Source organism: Centropristis striata, chromosome 12 (genome assembly GCF_030273125.1).
Source record: "Centropristis striata isolate RG_2023a ecotype Rhode Island chromosome 12, C.striata_1.0, whole genome shotgun sequence".
Classification (NCBI taxonomy): Eukaryota; Metazoa; Chordata; class Actinopteri; order Perciformes; family Serranidae; genus Centropristis; species Centropristis striata.
Window position 1 is genome coordinate 28,586,582 of NC_081528.1, and position 19,421 is coordinate 28,606,002.

Consider the following 19,421-nt stretch of genomic DNA (forward strand, 5'->3'; position numbering starts at 1 on the left):
GGAAGTGTGGAGGCAGAAGAGAGAAGAACACAATCTGTCCTCCTGTGTGCTCTCTGTGGAGCTGTGAGACAGAATTGCCAGGAAAAATTTAATTTAGCAAGGGGATTTAGCCCATTCAGCCTCTAACAGCTCTTCTTGTTTTGTCAATGTCTTTGTTCAACAGTAGCTGAGAGGAAATTAACTATTATTGTTAAAAATGACCACAACCTGTTCAGACTTAGGCCTTTAAACATGATCACCAGCACGATCGCTTAGTGTCAGATAGTGTCATTGTCTTATCTGAGAGAGTGACATTGTTCAGTCCTGCCTCGGGGTGAATGACAGATCAAATTATATCTTAGTGCCTCTGTGTCAATGTGTTAACCTCTGCTGACAAACAGCTGCAATGGATTTTTCTGAGCAAATCAGGGTTATATGACCACCAGGAAAGATCTTAATTAGCCATTAAAATAAAGATTACACAGAATTTGGCAGTTAACTTATTCAATTAACCTGTATTTATGACCTAATTGTTTGACAATTTATCTAATTTCATTTCCAGACAGTTTCAGCCTCATGTCGTTGCAGTTTTCAATACCATAGAGACTGTGCAGGATCCATTTTTGTCAATTTGACCCAGTGTCAAAAGCTAAGGAAAGGATTGAACTCTATTTGTAATATTATAAGATGCATATCTCACAGTCCTTTGTGCAATGAATAAAAGAGAAGAAAAATGTGAGAAAAATAAAAAAGTGAAGGGGGGAACTTTAACCCCACACTTAAAATGATGGATTGGAGGCTAGAGACAGAAAATAAATGAGCAGCAGACAGCGATGGTAGAGTGAGGAGAAAAAGAAAAGTGTGGGAGAGATGTGACTGACAAACCCATACTGACATGTTCCCCACACAGCTGCTAACACGGTGAGAAATAAGGGTTATTAGTGTGGTTGAGGCAAAAGTACTCACAAAGTATTATATGTGAACCCTCCACATTGCCTCGTCAAATAAAAAAAAACTATATTTGGCCTGCACTCTAAATAAACAGTATACTGCAACACACACTTACAGTATCATAACTATCAATCTAAATCAGGAGAGTGAGTGAGGAGACACAACATGGAAAGAAAGAGATTCACCTATAGAAGCTGTTTGTTGAATTCTGTCTCCTCAATTCTTATAAGAGAATTAGCTGCCACTGTCTCAGCATGAGAGCTGGCATGCATGGCAGAGACTGGTTTCCTTCTCACAAAGGTCTAATACGCAGAAAATATGATCCTCTCTACGGTAAATTCTGTATCTGTAGAGACCCTGCCCTCTGCTCTTATTTACTCTTTTCTTGTGTTCAGGACATATTTGGGCTACACTAATCCCACTATGAAATACATTAGATTTTAAAATCTGAAAATTACAGTCAGTAGTCTTGACCCCACCCTCATCAGTGGAGTGTTTTCAACCAGGCCTTCTCCGACTTTAGTGGTTAGTTTTACCTGAGAGCCTTCATCAGCACTGATTTAATGACAACAAACCACAGAAATAACTGGCTTTTCATCTTCCTGTGCCTTAATTACTGTTATGTGTTGAACTGACACCACTCACTTGAAAGTGCTTAAAAATCAAATTTCATTGGTATTATGAATAATAACATATGAAAATATAAAAGCTCAGTGAGCTCGGCGGCCTCAGCAAAGACAGTATGCTATAAATGGATGTCTAACAAAACCTCTATATGATTACTTTTGCACGATTTAAACAGCTCAGTGCCACTTTAATTAGATTAGCTCTGCCTGTCTAGCTTATTTCTCCTGATGTCAACTCACCCTGACGCTTACCTCATCTGCCCTCATCTACAGAGAACACACACACACACACACACACACACACACACACACACACACACACACACACACACTAAAACTCAGCAAGGAGATGTGTAATTTGTGGCCAGATGTTTTGAAGAATGTCTCTTAAAGAAAACAATACAGAAAAGATGCCTAAGTCTTAATATGATATAACATGATTTATACATTAAGATGAAAAAAACATTTCCACCAAGAGTCGTTTTAATTAAACCTGTTCAAGACAAGGGGAAACACATGGTGGTCAAAAGCTGATCAGTGTGAGCATGCACACACGCACGCACACACACACGCACGAACGCACGCACGAACGCACGCATACACACAATTTCATATTACATTTCCACTTTTTGATTTTGTTTTTAAATCCAGCTCTCCTGATTCATATGATTTTCACAGAGGCATTTCAAGAGGTGACTGGGAATTGGATCGGATCGGATAATCCCTGAGGGGCAATTTGGTTTGCAAACAGTAGTCAACACAACTAATACACAGCCAGCGTACAATAGATAAGACAAAAACATAAAGACACACAACATAGATGTTATAATAAAATTTTGAATTAGCTATAAAAGTAACAACAGTCCATTAGTCCTTTGTTAAAGTGTGCGTTTATTAGCAACTAGCTTGACAGCTGGTTTAAAAACCCAACAGCTGAGAGAATAAATTATATCAGATATCTGTTTTATTGGGACCTCCTATGGAACGGGTCCTTTCCCCTGATAACAGGAGTCAAAACTCTGCATGAAGAAGGTGTTGAGAGTCCACCAGCATGTTTTATGTAAATGCCATTGGTTTGGGCAAAATGTAATATTCCTTCTCAGTCTATTTTGTGTTGACCATGCTGCATCTGTCAAACTACCAAATAATTGCAAAAGTTATAACTGACCTAATAAAATATAATTAAAACATTTCCATAAATGATCTGACATAATTACAAAAATCTACAAGAATGTCTCAACACCAAACAAAAATATGTTTTGAAATATGTCAAACCATTTTTAAATAATTCTGCACAAATTGGAAAAAATATATATCTTTAAAACATTATTTTCACAAATTTTTAATCATGATAAATGTGTAATTACCAGTGTGCTGTAGAATCAGAGTAATGCTTTTTGGCACAACCTCACCTCCTTCCAAGGTGCATGGAGAAGGGAAAAGTCTGAAGAGGTCAAAACTCCAGCAACACTGGTATATTGAATGACATTTGTTGTAAGAAATGTATTTAAACCAATGCATTTGTGCTTTTTGCCATTGTCAGGGATATATGAAACATAATACAAACACTTAAATAGGGTGCGAGAAAAATAATTTTAAAAAGGTAAAGAAATATGAAAGACAACCAACAGTATATATCCACACATATATCAGCCAACAGAGGTGGGCTGGGAAAATGGGCCTCAGGCCAACCATTATCCCATGGCAGAGAGGCGAATGTGCAATAAGAAAGACCATTTTGGTCTAATTTGTTACAAAGAGGCCTAAACCAAAAAAGTGCATTTCTTGTCTCATACTTTAAAAGACTTTAGATGTGCCATTGGCTGATATTTGGCTGTTACTTTTTTGAAATCCTTTCTGTTTCATACTTAAGTGTTGTTTTTAAGGTGTTTCATGATTACAAGTATGAAGGAGCTTTGATCTCCTCAGTCCATCTGCCAGTATTCCCAATTGCAATTTGTAACTGTTTCAAAAGGTAAGAGTAATACAACCAAAAAGTAGACAAACTATGTAGTTATCATCAAGATTCAGGTAAATTGGCGAAAGAAGTGTTAACATACCGTCCAAACCTTCTCTTATAACATTCTGAATCTCCGGTGTAAAGCAGCTTTGCAACAAACGGCTGCAGTGGCATGAAAACACACCAACTCTGTTTACTGTAACAGTGATGCCCATGAACTAGTTGCAGATGCAGTTGTTGTTTGAATGGAGATATTTACCAGTCCGTTATGAATGTGCAGACTGGCTATCAGCAAACATAGAGGAGTAATCGCACATACCGAAATGTTGCAATCTTTTTTGGCTGTTACCATAGGAACACAATCTTTCACACACACACACACACACACACAAACACACACACACACACACACACACACACACACACACACACACACACACACACACACACACACACACACACACACACACACACACACACACACACACACGCACACACACACACACACACACACACAGTGATTCCTCACCTACTGCCATCTCCATCTGTTTACCATTTTGTGTTGCTGATCTAATGAGAGATTCTATCATCTCTGCTACCTCTGAAAGCACGCACATTTCAGACTGCGATCTCGCTGATGGACTGAGGGCAGACTGCCCTAAAAAAGTATAGTGACATTCATGACAAGTCCAGAGGGGAAGTGAGTTAAAAGAGGAAAGACAAACAGACAACTTTGATAAAAGAGACAGAGCAAAGAGCAGAGAGTGAAAACAAGTGTGATGCGGCACACTGACACTTTCCAAGATTTGGAAATAGATTATCTTTCTCTTCACACATCCACTGTGTTCACTCCCAGAGTCAAGCTCTCAGCAAACCAAACACATAATTATAGTTTCCATTGAACAAAGATGGAGGGGAATTAATTAGGCAGCAGTCAAGTTGGTAAAACACTTGTTACATCATCACTCTCTGTTCCCTCCATCATTCAGCTTTATTCTAATGAAAGCTAGTGTAAGATAAAGAGGGAGCCGTCACTAATTAGCAGACACATTTCATTTGTATTAAATGTGTCTGACGAACCTTGGGATTCTGATAAATGCTTTCTAATCACAGAGTGATTAGGAAGGACCGGTGAGGGCCGAGTGTTTGTGTATGTTGTGTATGAGCGCGTTCAAATACTCAATATTCCAACCGGATAGATAGACACACACATACACACACACACACACACACACACACACACACACACACACTGAGTACAACCATCCCACGACTCCCTCATCTGGGAGAGAGGAAGCCTGTAACGATAACAATCCATCCTTTTCTGTGCTGCTTTCCTTTAGATTGTATTTCTCCTCCAGAATCTCTCCATTCATCTACTGAAATCCTATTTTCATGACAAACAATAAGACACACACACTCACTCCATCACTGCTCCCTGTCGCTGTCAGAAAACGGGTGGGATTGGGGGGTGGGGTGGCTGGTTGATGTGAGGGGGAGAAAATAATATGAGTAAGGGGAGAGGTGACAGGAAGGAATGGAAGAATTTGAGAGATTACCAGTGAAAGTGTGTGTGTGTGTGTTGTGTACTTATAACAGTGTGTTTCTCAGGCGTCCATCTGAACCAAAAGTAACTGACAAGCTCACAACAGATGAAACTGACATGTAGACGAAGAAGACTAATAACAAGTAATTTGATTTCAATCCAAACATTTCAGACAGCTAAAAAACATATCTACATATCTTTTGATCAATATCAACAGAGAGCGGCAGTACTCACCAGCCTTTCTGGTCTTATGTGGCGGTTTGCTGAGCTCCTGACCAGGCAAACAGGGACACAGCCCGTCACATTTTGCTGAGATTGTTTCCCGGACAGGCAGCTCTGGAACTCCAACTTACACTGTAAAAAACAAGATAAAAACATGAATAATGAAGGCTTCATTTCAGAGAGTCGAGGGCTGGGAGCTCCACATAAAGATAAGTATACTCATGGGTGGTACTTGGTCTCTGAACAGTTGTGTAATGTCCTCAAAGTTTAAGTTTAAGAGTCCAGGTGATCAATAATCCAAATGTCTAATGAAAGTACAATTGACCTGCATTATGGGAAGTGTTAGTCAGGATATTTTTGGGCTACTGCTGCACTGTTTATAACCATTAATATTAATTTCAGAGCAAGTACCCCTTTAAAGGTATAGTATATACATATATAAAATATATATATAAAAAAAGGTTTTTCGAAATATATTCGTACACTATCACAAATGTTTCCCACTTCTAAAACGTTAAAATCTCTTATTTTAATCAAGGTAACAGTCTGTTTTCATTTGGTCACCGTCAATGCTGTCATAACCCTTATGTGTCCGAATTTTTCAATACACTTTTAAGATTTTGGTAATTTCTAAGTATTTTAGTCATCAGATGTCTGGATCTTAAGTCATCAGAGAAACAAGGTGAGCAAATTTCAGCAACAGCTCAACTCCAGGATGTTGAAAATGCTGAAAACACTTTATTCAGTGTTTTTTACCAGAATTTAATGACCTGCTCTGTTGAGAGAAGGAGACCTTTTGGTAAAAACCTCTAAAACAATGAACACTTGAATCCCAACCAGTAGAGCCGACAACACTCACAGCAATGCTGCCAAAGACAACATCTCCATGATCCCACGCTACTACACAACGTCACCAAACTGTCTTTTAACATTGTTTTGATCGAGAGACCCTTTGTGGCAAACAATTACATTTAAAAAAGTAAACCTATGGCACAGACACAGAGAAATCATGAATTTAGGATATGAATGCATCTGTATGTGACGTCTATGCGCCAAGTATGTAATGACAGCCAAACAAAAATTTAGCATTTCAAACTTTGTTTGTCGAGCTGATTAAGAGAAGGAGTTGCTGAGACAGGATTGGTCATTTATCATCGATGAACAGATGTGTCCATTAGGCGGCCATGTAGACACACCATTAGACACAGAGATGCCCAGTGACATTCTATTATTCACTGCAGTACAAACCTAATGCAATGCAAAAAAGCAAGATGGACTACTTTAGGATTTAATTTAACAGTATAAATCTCATTTCAGGTAAGTGAGGGGTTAGAAATTGTTTGGACTAGTTGGGGGGAAAAAATCCAATTACAAGATCCTTCCAAGAGGAATAATGAAAACTGAAATGAGTTATGTAAATTCTGTTTGCGAGATGACGACGACAGGTTTTGTCAGGGTGAGACCATGACTGTGCATAAACATCTTTACACATATCATGCATCGTCCACAGGCTTAGCCTTATCCCGCCAGCACTTTCATTTCCCGTGTTGTAATTCAAATCCATCATATCCTCCCTGTCACCTCTTTGATAGCGCTGCTAATGTTGCTTAATGAAATTTGTTGACAAAAGAACAGCGCTCTGGCCTGTTCTCAACATATTGAATTAGCTGTCGGGAGAGAGAGAGACAGAGAGAGAGAGAGAGAGAGAGAGAGAGAGATAGAGAGAGAGAGAGAGAGAGAGAGAGAGAGAGACAGAGAGACAGAGAGAGAGAGAGAGAGAGAGAGAGAGAGAGAGAGAGAGAGAACCCAGGAAATGAATGACCTCCCCTAGTCACTGTCAGCACACTGAGAGGCCCCATGAATCTTTATGTTTGTCTCTCTCCAGGGGTTAATGTGGTTTTGATGAAACAGTGTTTTAACACCTGACTCTGTGGTATAAAAATAGAAGAGAGGAGAGGAGAGGAGAGGAGAGGAGAGGAGAGGAGAGGAGAGGAGAGGAGAGGAGAGGAGAGGAGAGGAGAGATGATTTAAGAGGAGGGAAGTAATGGACTTAACTTAGTGGGCTGAAGCCTCTCAGGAGATAAGAGCACTGTCCTCTTAATAGGATATTGAGTGTGTGTGTGCGGTCACGATGAGGGAGGCATGTAATGTAATAATAAAACATGAATAAGCTTGAGACCAGCAGCTCACTGGTGAGCAGAGTGTAAGTTGGGCCATAGGGACCCATCACTCCACCAGCTAACTGAACCCCTCCAACTAAATTACTGCAGCGACCAGAGGGACTTCCAAGCCCTCCCCTGCCTTTTGTTCTTCCTCCTGTTTCTCCTTCAGTAATTCTCCCCCTCAGCACGGCTTCAGGCAGGTAGGTCATTAGGAAAGTCTATGACTGGACAGGGTTCCACTCATTTTAAGAAATCATTTACCAGGACCTTTCCAGGATGTTTTTCTTGATAGTACAGGACAGCACTTGCTTACAAAGGGTCATATCATTCACCAGTAGGCATTATAGGGACACATTTAAACTTGTTTTTCTCCTCTTTGTTTAAATAATGTATGGTTCACATCACTAATAACTATATAATAAGGTTTACTGACCTCCTCTTTTAAAATGAGAATAATCCAAGGCTATCTTGTAATTTTAATCTATTTCCAGGTATTTTCAGGACTGGAAAACTGGTCTCTAAAGTTTCTGGGACGCATTGGGAACCCTGCCTGACTTTCTCACACAAAAGGGCTTGAAACTCCCAATCTCAGGTTGTTTTAATCTTCTCGGTTGGAGGCTTAACCCTGAATTCAAGACACACTGACCACCAAGTCTGGAAGTTTATTTATTTCCTGCAGAGCTGAGCAGAAAAACACAGATGATGTGTAGATGGACGAAAAGCTTCTCAGCAAAGAAAACACGGCTGCTGTTGAACTCCTCCTCTCAAAGGTTTGCTTTTATTGATTCTGTCTCCTCGGACGCTACTGTCGCTGCAATTAATAATAAATAATACAGAGAAAGTGACCAGAGTGTGCAGGTGTTGTGAAAGCTCATAGTTTGTTGCACTTTGCCAATATTCCTGTCACAAAGCTCAAGAGATGTGTTATATTGTCCATCCGTATGAGTTTTTCTGTGTATTGGATTGTGCTTCACCTCTTGCAACCAAAATAATATTGAATGTGGATGTCGATAAAAACATCTACAGTTTGGTAAACCAAGGGCAGAGCAGCCACCTTAAACACTTCTTCCTGCTCCTCAGTCTTTTCTCCTCTGTCATGACATTGTGAGTTTGTGGCAATGCGTCATTTTATGCAGCTGAGAGAGATTACAAGCAGAGGTTAGGGGCTGGAAATGGAGCTGAAGTCAGATGAGAAGATGGAGGTTGGAGAGCTTTTCCAAATCATCCTGAGATGATTTTTGGCTGCTGCTTAGGTCTCTGATTTCAGTCGTTTGCATTACAGAAAAAGTAAAAAAAATCAACACAGTGGAGGACAGCGGATACATAGATGGTAAAATGTGATAGTAGGAATAAAAGAGGAGGCAGCAGAAAGACTATAAAGAAAAAGATAATCTCAAATATTTACACCATAAATTATATAATTCAGTGGCCCTTTAAGTGATGTTGTATGTCTTAAAGCAACCCTGTCCTTGCTTTTATGGTTGAAAACAAACTGAATTATTGATAAACGATATTAGCCAAGAAACTGAGAAATAAGAAAATGACACACAAAGTTAGAGAGAGAAAAGAAGCGTGCTAAATGAAAAAAAGGGATGTCTCACCCTGGAGGAGTAGGTGTGTCCATCAGATCCACAAACAGGAGTTGACTGGAGCCCCGAACAGAGCCTACATTTCCCATGAGCACCAGCTTCGACCTTGTGCTTGTGACCTGCACTGCCTTTCCTGGGTTTCACACTGAGAGAGAGAGAGAGAGGGGAGAGAGAGAGAGAGAGAGAGAGAGAGAGAGAGAGAGGGGAGAGAGAGAGAGTGAGAGGGAGAGAGAGAGAGGTGGTGGATAGTAAAACACAGATGAGACATACATGAAAACATAAAACCAAAAAGTAATATCTAGAGTGCTGGAGCAAAAACATTTGTAATGTATACGTATTGCATTTTACCATTAACATTGCTCTCATAAATGTATGTATGAGAGAAAATTGAAGTGCAGTAATAACTTTCCAGCCAGGAATATTATCCAAACTAGCAGAATCAGTTTTCTACTGAGCAGAAAGTTTTAAAAGTGTTTGGTTGTCAGGGTCAGCTGAAGCAGAGCGAATCCTGATTGGTCCATCGGGGCCTTTTCAATAACGAGCGTAATTGCGTTTGATCCAAATCTCGCAGCAATTTTCTATCTAAGTGCTCTCACTGAACACCCGGCTGCCCTCCTGATCCATCGAGCAGAGACGGAATTAGAGCCAGGCAAACTCTTTACAGAAAAACTAATGTGACGACAACAAATGATGCAAAGTGAACATGAGCTACCTGGTAGAGAATCCAAATCCACACAACCTCCTTCACATCTACATCTCTTAAATCTAACTGCTGGAACATTTATTTATTTACAACATTTGGGTCTACTCAGGTGGTACATGATTACTTATGTCACTATTGAGAAATTTCCTTGAACACATGCATCCTGGAGACTTAAGAATAACCCAACAAGATCGACAGAATAGATCGTTCGGCAATACCAGCCATAACGACACATATAAGCGTTTGTCAAAATGAGCGTTTCACGACTCACAGTACATCTGAGTTCTAAATAATAGCACACACATCATTATACATACACGTAAGGTTTGCGGTTGTAAAAAAAGGCTGCAGTTTCTGGGAATTTAGGCAACAAAACCACTGACCAAAAAACTTCCTGGTTAGGTGTTATAAAAGGCAGTTTAAAAGGTAAATAAATGTACATAAATGCCGCAAGGGAAGTAATTACGAGGGTGATGTGAACCACAAAAGTTACAAAAAAGGTTTAAATTATGTAAATTACAAAAAGCAATTTACTTTTGTTTTCACATGGGACACAAACCTCGTTCTCCTGGGTGAAAGTCCACCATTTGTTCAACCCATCCACCTCCCCTTTCTCCCACCATGAGTGTGACATCCACCATTTAAACCCTGCATCGCTATCAATCACTACTATTTCGTCTCCAAGATATTGGCGGAGGACATACTGAAACGTAAATATGAGTCGTATTTTGTTGCCTGTACAAATGCCCTATATTTTCGTTACTTTCATTACATTCCTCAGCCAAACCTTAACCACTGACACAAAAATCTGCCTTTTCACAATTGGTAAAAAACAGCTTTTGTTCACAATTCAACATGCCGTACCCAATTAATTGGTGTTTTGTCTGAAATGTGTTCCCAAAGTCAGACACAACTACATTATCAACAGTGGACTGTCATTCCACACAAGGATGGAATGGAAAGAGTTCCTTTCACCTTTTTTTTTTTCATTCAGATAGTAATAAGTAAGAGCTCACTTGAACTGTACGCTCTATAAAACTTAAACATTCAAATCCCAGGTAGCGTGTCAGCTGCTTTTTGGTTCTTTAGAAGTGTCAGACTCACCGGCTGAGCCCTAATCATTGCCACAGTAGATTAGACATGCACACTGCACTGATAAATAAAACACTGCTGGTAGATAAGGTAAAATGAAGACACCAATGAAATTTGTAGGTATATGTTAGAGATATTTCCTCTCATTTACCTCGCCATCAAATCCCATGCTTCTCCTCCTCTCCCATCTAGTACTCTTTGTATAAACGCTGTGAGCACAAGAAAGTGCTCAAGTTATTAGTGTGATTTGAAGGGCAGGGTTGGTTTGGCCGGGGAAATTAACGCATGCATGACAATTATTCACTGAGAGACAGCTACAGAAAGGAGAGCAGACAGACGTTCTATAGACTTATCAGCCTCAAACAGAAACAAGAAAGTGATCTCTCTCTTTATTGCATATACCCGTGTACTTCAACCTCCTGCTGAGAGTTTCCATGTTGCTCTAATCTGAAAAGGCTCTGATTTGATGGTGTTGACAGCCCCCTCACAGCAGGACGCGGGTGGATACCAATTAACACTGCAAGGCCTCATAATGTTTTTGAATTATAGCTTGATGCTAATGTAGATGTCCAAGCTGGCAGCCAAACATTATTGCCCAATAAGGGAAGTCAGGAAGTCTGTCCGGAGCTACATCAATTTCAAGTAGAAGATGTTATGCTTGAGACTTTTGTTATGACAGCTTCTTAGAAAAGAATAAGATTCATTTGCTTGTGAATTTTTACAAAACACAACAGTAATACCAAAGTGCGTCCAGGGCATCTTCAAAAAAGCAATTTTGTTAGCAGCGAATAACAATGATAAATCATCTGTGAGATAAATATGCTGCAACATAGTGTGCATAAACTGCATTTCTCAGCTTCTGCTTGCAGATATCTTGAAAGCAACAAATTTTGGATTTTCCTTCTGAGAGGACAATTAATCTGTGTTATGCTAATTACTGCAACTAATTTAACTTGTAGATAAAATAATATCATGGTCCAAAGATCAATGAGTGATGCTGTTGGGGAAATACAGATTTAAGTTGAATAGTTTGACATATTAAGCCACAAATAGGAATTGTAATTAATGCAATGCAAAGAAAAGCATTAAAACCAAGTATCTTGGAAGCTAATGACTTGAGGAAATCAATTAAACCCAAGAAAGACACAAAAACATTCAAATGTCTTTTGGGGGAAATGCTTCTTGAACTGAAAAATTGAAAAACCTTCAACATGACAAGGTTGAAAACACAAACAAATTGGGTGCTGACAGAGTCCAGAGAGCAAACAGATAGTTTGATTAAAATTAATTGATGTTGAGAATATGTGTCTGTATGTCTGTCACTGAAGCAGATTGGATTCTTAGACACTGCTAACACACAAAACATAAAATGCTACTTTATTGCATGCTTGTGCTGGGTGTAATTTGTCTAACGTGCCCAGAGGGTGTAGCATATTGAAGTGCAACTTTGCATAGTAATTTTGAGTTACAGGCGTTTACTTCAACCTAATAATAACTTAATATTAAGGGAGAACGTCTCGCATCAAAGCAGCAACTCCACCACTTTGTTATTCTTTTGTAGATAACGTTGGTGCTGAATTAACCCCAATGTTGTGTTAAATTGTTCCAAAAATAAACTTAACATTGTTTTATCGTCTTCATGACCTTTTTAAATGTTATGATAATTGACAATAAACACGATTTTGAAACGATGGAAAGTAGCATTATTTCCACTTGTGGTCTCAGAGCTGTGAAACATAGTGAAATAATGAATAATCGCAGTCGTCTGTATTTGTGACTGATGTTGGCAGTACTTTTCACACAGCGCTGCCACTTTGACATATGGACAGGAGTAGCTAACCCTGTGATTAGTGGACAGGCTGATCTACCTGCTGAGCCACAGTATGAAACCAAAACAAAGCCAGAGGTTAATAAAATGTCACAACACTGGTTCTTACCTGTGAGCTGGCTGTTTGTGATTGGTGCAGATGGCTGTCTGGTAGTCATGACTGACACACACCTTGTGAGGAGGGCAGCGCACCTTCAGACACGGGTCCTTGGTGGCATCTGGACCTATGGAAAGAAAACAGGGATAAACTTAATCTCTGAGCTGCAAAAATAAGTTAGTTGAAACATGCACAGCACAAGAATCAGCACAATCCAGTGCTGAAGTTAAAGTTGATGCAGCAAAACATCAAGCTGTTCTTTTGGTTTTCCAGCTGGCAGACTGTTACGTTCAACTAACTGAAGCAGGAAGAAAAATAATGAGTTGGAGAAAAAGACAGAGAAGAAAAATGGTAAAAGGTGTGAAGTAAACGCTGATTTTTCCGCGGTGTGAGCTGCTTAATGAGGACTATTTTCTTTGAGCGTCGACCCCATCTTCTTCCAAATCAATCTCCACAGTGACATTATCGCCGTGGCAGCCAGGCACAGCTGGCTGGTGTCCAAGGTGACAAAAGATCAAAGCAGCTCATTGACTCTGAGCATTGTGTCATTTCACACTAGGCTAACAGCACAAACACACTTTCATTTGACAGACAGAGGAAAAGAGAAAAAACAGAAGGCGGAGGAGGTAAAAAAAAAGACACAGTGGCAGTAAAAGAGAGAGACGAGAGCTTTTTCACCACCACGACCATGCCACAACAATGTGAGTTTAATGACATGAGGAGGTATTGGATGTTGCCGATGGATGAATGGATGTGAGGGAGGAGATGAACGTGGAGGAGGGAGGTGTTCGTTTTGGTCAGTCATATAGTACTGAAGGCCAGAGAGGAAGATGCTGCTCTCAGGAGGTTATTCGCCAGAGTCAATTACCAGCTGCCTAAAGAGTCGACACATTTCAATGTAGCTGAGGTGAATGTACGAGCAGTGATCCTGAGATGACCAGCAGCCATGGGCTTGAATATTTTGATCTGAGATGTCCGGTCTGGCTGCCGTGGAAGAAATGGCTGGAACAGTGAAACGAGATTTGAGTATGAATTCCCCCTGTTTGGCAAGGAAAAGCAGGCCTTGATGTGAGACCTTGTAGGAAAATCTGGAACTGAATTATTTAGCCAGCAGCTCCAATAGGCTAAGAATGGAGGAGAGTGTGGATGGAGCAAATGAGAGTCAACAGAATGATTGTCATGTCAAAAACCTTTGGGTATAGGGGAGGGATCGGGATGGAGAAAAGGACAGACCAGCTGGACAAAAAAGAGGAGGCTGAGAAGAGTCAACTTGGTGAGCATGTGGGTCGAGTCTTGAGTTGCTATTTTGGCTGGAAAATATTGGGAGGAGCAGAGGCTGTATGGATGTACAGCTGAAGGACAGAATGGGAGAATAAAAAGATTTGTGTGCATTGGGATTTTGTGAAGCCTGTGAACACAGGGATGAAAATAATGATGAAATGGGCTGAGAAAGGTTAGCTGTGTCTGCTCCACAGAGGGAGCAGGCACAGGGGGAAATACAACCTGGCCCCTGCCAGGGGTGGGGCTGGTGCTGGCTGTGGCCCCGGAGGGGGTGGAGGCCCTGTGATGTCCGCCCAAGCTGAGGACTATCATGGACAACATGTCCCACCCCCTCGACAAAAACACTACACACCCACAGAAGCACATTCAGCAACAGGCTGATTCAACCCTGCTGTGCTAAGGAGCGATACAGGAGGTCATTCCTGCCTACTGACATCAGGCTGTACTGCTCCTGTACCACTGCAAGTATATACTGATAAATTTTTGCACCTTCCTATATACCGTTTGTGTTTTATATACCTTTCTTTGTCATGTGTGATGATCCTGCTGGAGGTGGATGGTGGATGAAGCATGTGTTGTTAGAGTGCTAATAGAAGCAGATAAACAAAGTTGGCTGTGTTGTCGCTACAATTGAAGGTAATGATTTCCCTTTTAGAGTGTGTTGGTGATGGGCCACCATCCAGTCTCTATGCTTTGTTTATAGATACAAAGATGATGCGAGAACGAAAACTATGTGCCGTGATGGATTGCTCTTGTCAATGTGCCCAGACTTGGTGAACCTGAACTAACCACTGAGAGACACCAAAAGCAGTGGTAGACCAGCATCTCCTGTCTGAGACTGGTCTACCCTAAAAAAACGTCAATATAAGGCTTTGTACAAAATAAGACTCACATTTACATTTCAGTGTCCTCCACTGCCATTTTGCAGATGTTATAGTAATGATTGATGGCGATGCAGAGTTTAGATGGCGGATATCACACTCAGGGCAAGTGGGACAAACAAATGGCTGACTTTCACACGGGAGAACAGGGTTTTAGTCCCGTGTGAAAACAAAAGTAGATGAGTTTTTATGTAACTTCTGTGGCTCATGTCACCCTCGTAACTACTTCACTTCCAGCATTTACGTAGTTTTTTGCCCTAAACCTAGGTCAGTGGTTTTATTGCCTAAATTCACTGAAACTGCAGCCTTTCATATATCCGTGAACCATACATGTATGTATAATGATGTGTGGACTTATTTTAGAACGCTCCACCTTACCGTCAGCCCATAAACGCTCATTTTGACCCTCATATGTGTCGTTATAGGTGGTATTGACAAACGGTCTATTCTGTTGTTTAGGTTCTTGTTGCCTGTCTTCTGTGAGGTAAAATTACTCTTTTCGTCAATGAAGTCTGGTGTCTCCAAAAAGTGTCTACGATAATTGCTTGAGCTTCCTTCGCATAAACCTATACAGGGCTGATTGATGGCAAGGTAAAGCATGGAAAATATTGTAAATATAGCTGTATAGAGTAATTTAAACTAAAATGTATTTTTTCCCAGGTGGGCCCTTTTTTATTTTTTGGTTAAAATACATTTGCTACTACTCTTGCCTGCTTCTCCAAACTGAAGGTGTACCAACCACCTTGTTTTTAATATATATGTTTTTATATACAGAGTATGGATAAGTATAACCCCACTGTCCAACGTCAGTTTATTATTGAATGGTGGTCATGGTGACCCTGTCGATCACAAAGGCTGTACCAGATGTATTAAAGAAAGATACGCTCTTATAATGAACATAACCAGCAAAAAGGTGGATAGATTGAGCTCAAAGATAAAGTGGATTTTTAACAACACAAAATGGCCGCATGCCGTTATTACAGTGAACACACTAAAATTTATTCCAAATCCCAGTTTAATTAGACTGAGTTCAGAGTGTACAGATCAAAGCCCTGCATTATGTACAAGTCATTAGCATGTGGCTGCTAACATCATAAAAAGAGAGTGGCCTTGTCTCCATTAGGGGCCTAATAGGTTGTGTTTGAGCCACAGCTGGTGGCTGCTGTGAACATCAACTAGTTTCTGACCTGATCACACAGTGCGCTGCAGTTTACATGCTGGTTTATCAGCATTAAATCAGCCGCAGACTCACACACAATGGTGGTTTTCTTGTTTCCGCTCGCAGTAACGCTGCAATCTCCCCTACCATCTGTAAGAATAAATAAACACCACCACATATCAACATACCTAACTCTGAATATATCTGGAGCTGTCAAAGGATATGGGAGAGCTTCCTTTATCTTTGGGAATGAACACACACAATAAAAATGGTGGAGCTCAGATAGTCTCATGGGAAAAGATAGCACACTGCCCACATCTGTCATAACTGAGCAACACACTTGTTTTCCTACAATCTGTAAAACACATTCACAGATACAAAAACACATTACAAGCCCGCATGCCCTCTCATATTCTCCAGAATGCATTGAGAAGATATGTCAGCCTTCCTCCTGATGGCTGTCTGATCTGCTGTGTGTTTCTATCGCCCGCTTATTTGGGCCTGGCCTCACCTCCATCTATCAGTGCTGGAGGAAACCCATCTTATTTCACTTCGCTGCAAAATGACTTTATCACCGCAAGGAAATGAAAGATGAAGGGAAGAGAGGAGAGGAGAGATCGGGGAAAGAGGAGGCTCGTATCTGGTTAACAGGATTGGAGGACAATTTGGGATTAGTGCGTGACCTCCACTCACGGACAAATTGGAAATCAGACACACACATACAAATGAGCAAGTGAGTTTACGCACCTCCACACACGGGTACACAGAGCATCACATGTAGACGATTACACGGATAAAACTTTTTCATAAACAGTAAAAAAGTTAATTTGGAGACAATGATGCTCTGAATGTGAATTGTTTTCAGCTGACGTGATTTGAATATAATGGTATCTATAGGAGGTAAGTGGAGAGGAGAGGAGAGGAGAGGAGAGGAGAGGAGAGGAGAGGAGAGGAGAGGAGAGGAGAGGAGAGGATAAAAAGGGGAGGAAGACGCAGGGAAGAGAAGCGAATGGAAGAGTGTAGGGGTAAAAGCGAGTTTTATCCATCTATTTAAAGCTCGAGTGAGCAGCATTGGCGGTTAAACCAGCCAATCAATTGTAATGCAGGAGCACTGCAGCACACTCTCGCCACCTCTCTTTCACTTTCCTCAATAGGAGTCTCTCATCTCCTTTTATGCCCCTCTCTGCTTTCTAATCTTAAGTATGGCTTTATTCTCATCTGTGTGTGTGTGAATAAGTCAATATGCATGAGCAATAGAACTCGACATGCCTTATTGCATATCCATTCATTCCAAAGTGCCAAGCATAACTCATTTTCACACATAAAACCACAATTTTACCTTGAAAATGTTATTGATTTATGTAAATGAACAAGGTTGTCCGCTGCTGATAAGACGTTGTCAAATGTACAACTGTAAAGGATTTGTGTGTGTGTGTGTGTGTGTGTGTGTGTGTGTGTGTGTGAAATGTGTGTGAAAGAAAATATTAGGATTCTTCATCAGACACTGGTTAATGGAGAAGCTGTGGGGACACAGAGCTTTGAAACTGGTTGCTGATAAGGGAGGAATAAAACAGGGGGAAGCAAGTCATGTATGTGTTCTTTATAATATTACAGCTACAAAATTGTGAGCAACAGTTCTGCACACAGACACCATGACCAATTTGTGTCGCCATTGTCATCGGCCACATGTAAGGTTGACTGATGACCCCTGGGTGCTGGGTTACCCGTCTGTAAGGCTGAGACAGATGGAAGTGTTGGCAGAGCTGTCGCTGAGAGTAGCGAGGGCACAAGACAACAGCAGATCATTACAAAAATAAGCAGCAGACACATCTACACTTCTCTTTGTCTGAACCAAACATTATTGTGCTGGTTGTAGTTTGTTTTTGCACCTATAGACTCTGCAATATAAACAAAGTGATTGCATGTCACATATGAGACACATGGTGAAGCATGAATGAAGCAGCTGGTGCCAGCAACTCCGGTGCTCTGCACAAAATAGTCATAGTTTAAATGCAATTATGTAAAAATGAAATGATCCTGCACTGAAAATGTTACTTCAGTTAAAGTGTGTGAGTGTGATCAGTAAAATGTATTTAAAATAACTCAATGAAGGATAACATCCCATTGACTGTTATACTGATTATTATTATGAATCAATTAATGTAAAACCAGGATTTTACTGACAAAACCGGTTAAGGTGGAGCTCATTTTAAACTATTAACTTGTAATTCGTTTTTGTATTCATTTGGTGATCATTTTCTCCATTAATTGATTGATAATTTGGTTTGGAAAACTTCAGAAAGAGTGAGAAATGTCTTCACAATTACCCTGAGCCCATTGTTTATTTTGTCTAACCAACAATCTAAACCTCTCAATTAAAAACAATATATTAAAACATAAACAACAATAATAATAATAATAATAATAATAATAAAAAATAATAATAATAATTGAAAGGTAACTGAACCAGTAATAACTGGAACCATTAAATATCAGTTTTTCCATTTATTAACTTAAGCCGTCAGATAAAAGTATTGACGTAAAAAAAAAAAAAAAAATTCCCTCTGAGATATTGTGGAGTAGAAGTACAAAGTGGCAGCACTTAATTATATATATATATATAAAGCACAATATTTTTGTGTGCAGCATTTACAGCTTAAGATAACCACTAGAAAGGTAAAGTTGTAGCCTTCTGCCAGCTGGCTCTTGGGACTGAAGGACCCTTATACTTTGCACCCTGTTTTAAATCTGACTCTCAAAATCTGTTGACATGGACACCTTATGGCTGCTGTACATTTCACTGCTGTGTTGCAGCGTACTTTGAAAGCGCTGCTGTTGCTGCAAACCCAGGATCATCACAGCTACCATCTGGTCAGATCTACTTTTATATACTGGGGGGGAATCAATATACTCCATGGTTGATAGCTCATGCTCAGCGAGCACAGCAAGTACATAAAAGAAAATATATTCCCTGCTGAAATCAAAAGCTGTGCTGCATCTTAGAAAAGAATACCAAAAAAAAAAATCATCAGGCTGAACGTGAAGATCAAATCACTTTATATGTGTGTATCTATAAGGGATCCATAAGCTCTGTGTGTGCATGTAAAGGGATATGTGCAGGTATGCGGTTTTAATAAATGTCTTACATGTCTCAGCACTCATAGCTTTGTTCCCCTGTGCGTGTAGGTGTGGCGGTGTTACAATAAACCCATCATTCTGCCCTTGCTCTGTCTTCCTGCCATTAGCAAAGTTACAGTGCTCTTGTGTGCACATTGTGCCTCCATTTCTCCATCTGTGGATGAAGTAGGTTCATATATCGACCTCCATCACCTCCCTCTCTCCATC

The 19,421-nt window shown here is 40.2% G+C and overlaps 1 protein-coding gene across 1 annotated transcript in view; it reads right to left on the minus strand.

Annotated features, from left to right (window-relative positions):
• The window catches only part of spock1 (SPARC (osteonectin), cwcv and kazal like domains proteoglycan 1), a 126,685-nt gene that overhangs the window by 17,324 nt on the left and 89,940 nt on the right, over positions 1-19,421 (minus strand). Inside the window, 4 exon segments of the mRNA XM_059346377.1 lie at positions 5,297-5,380; positions 5,383-5,416; positions 9,048-9,180; positions 12,768-12,882. Coding sequence (XP_059202360.1) covers positions 5,297-5,380; positions 5,383-5,416; positions 9,048-9,180; positions 12,768-12,882 — 366 coding nt within the window.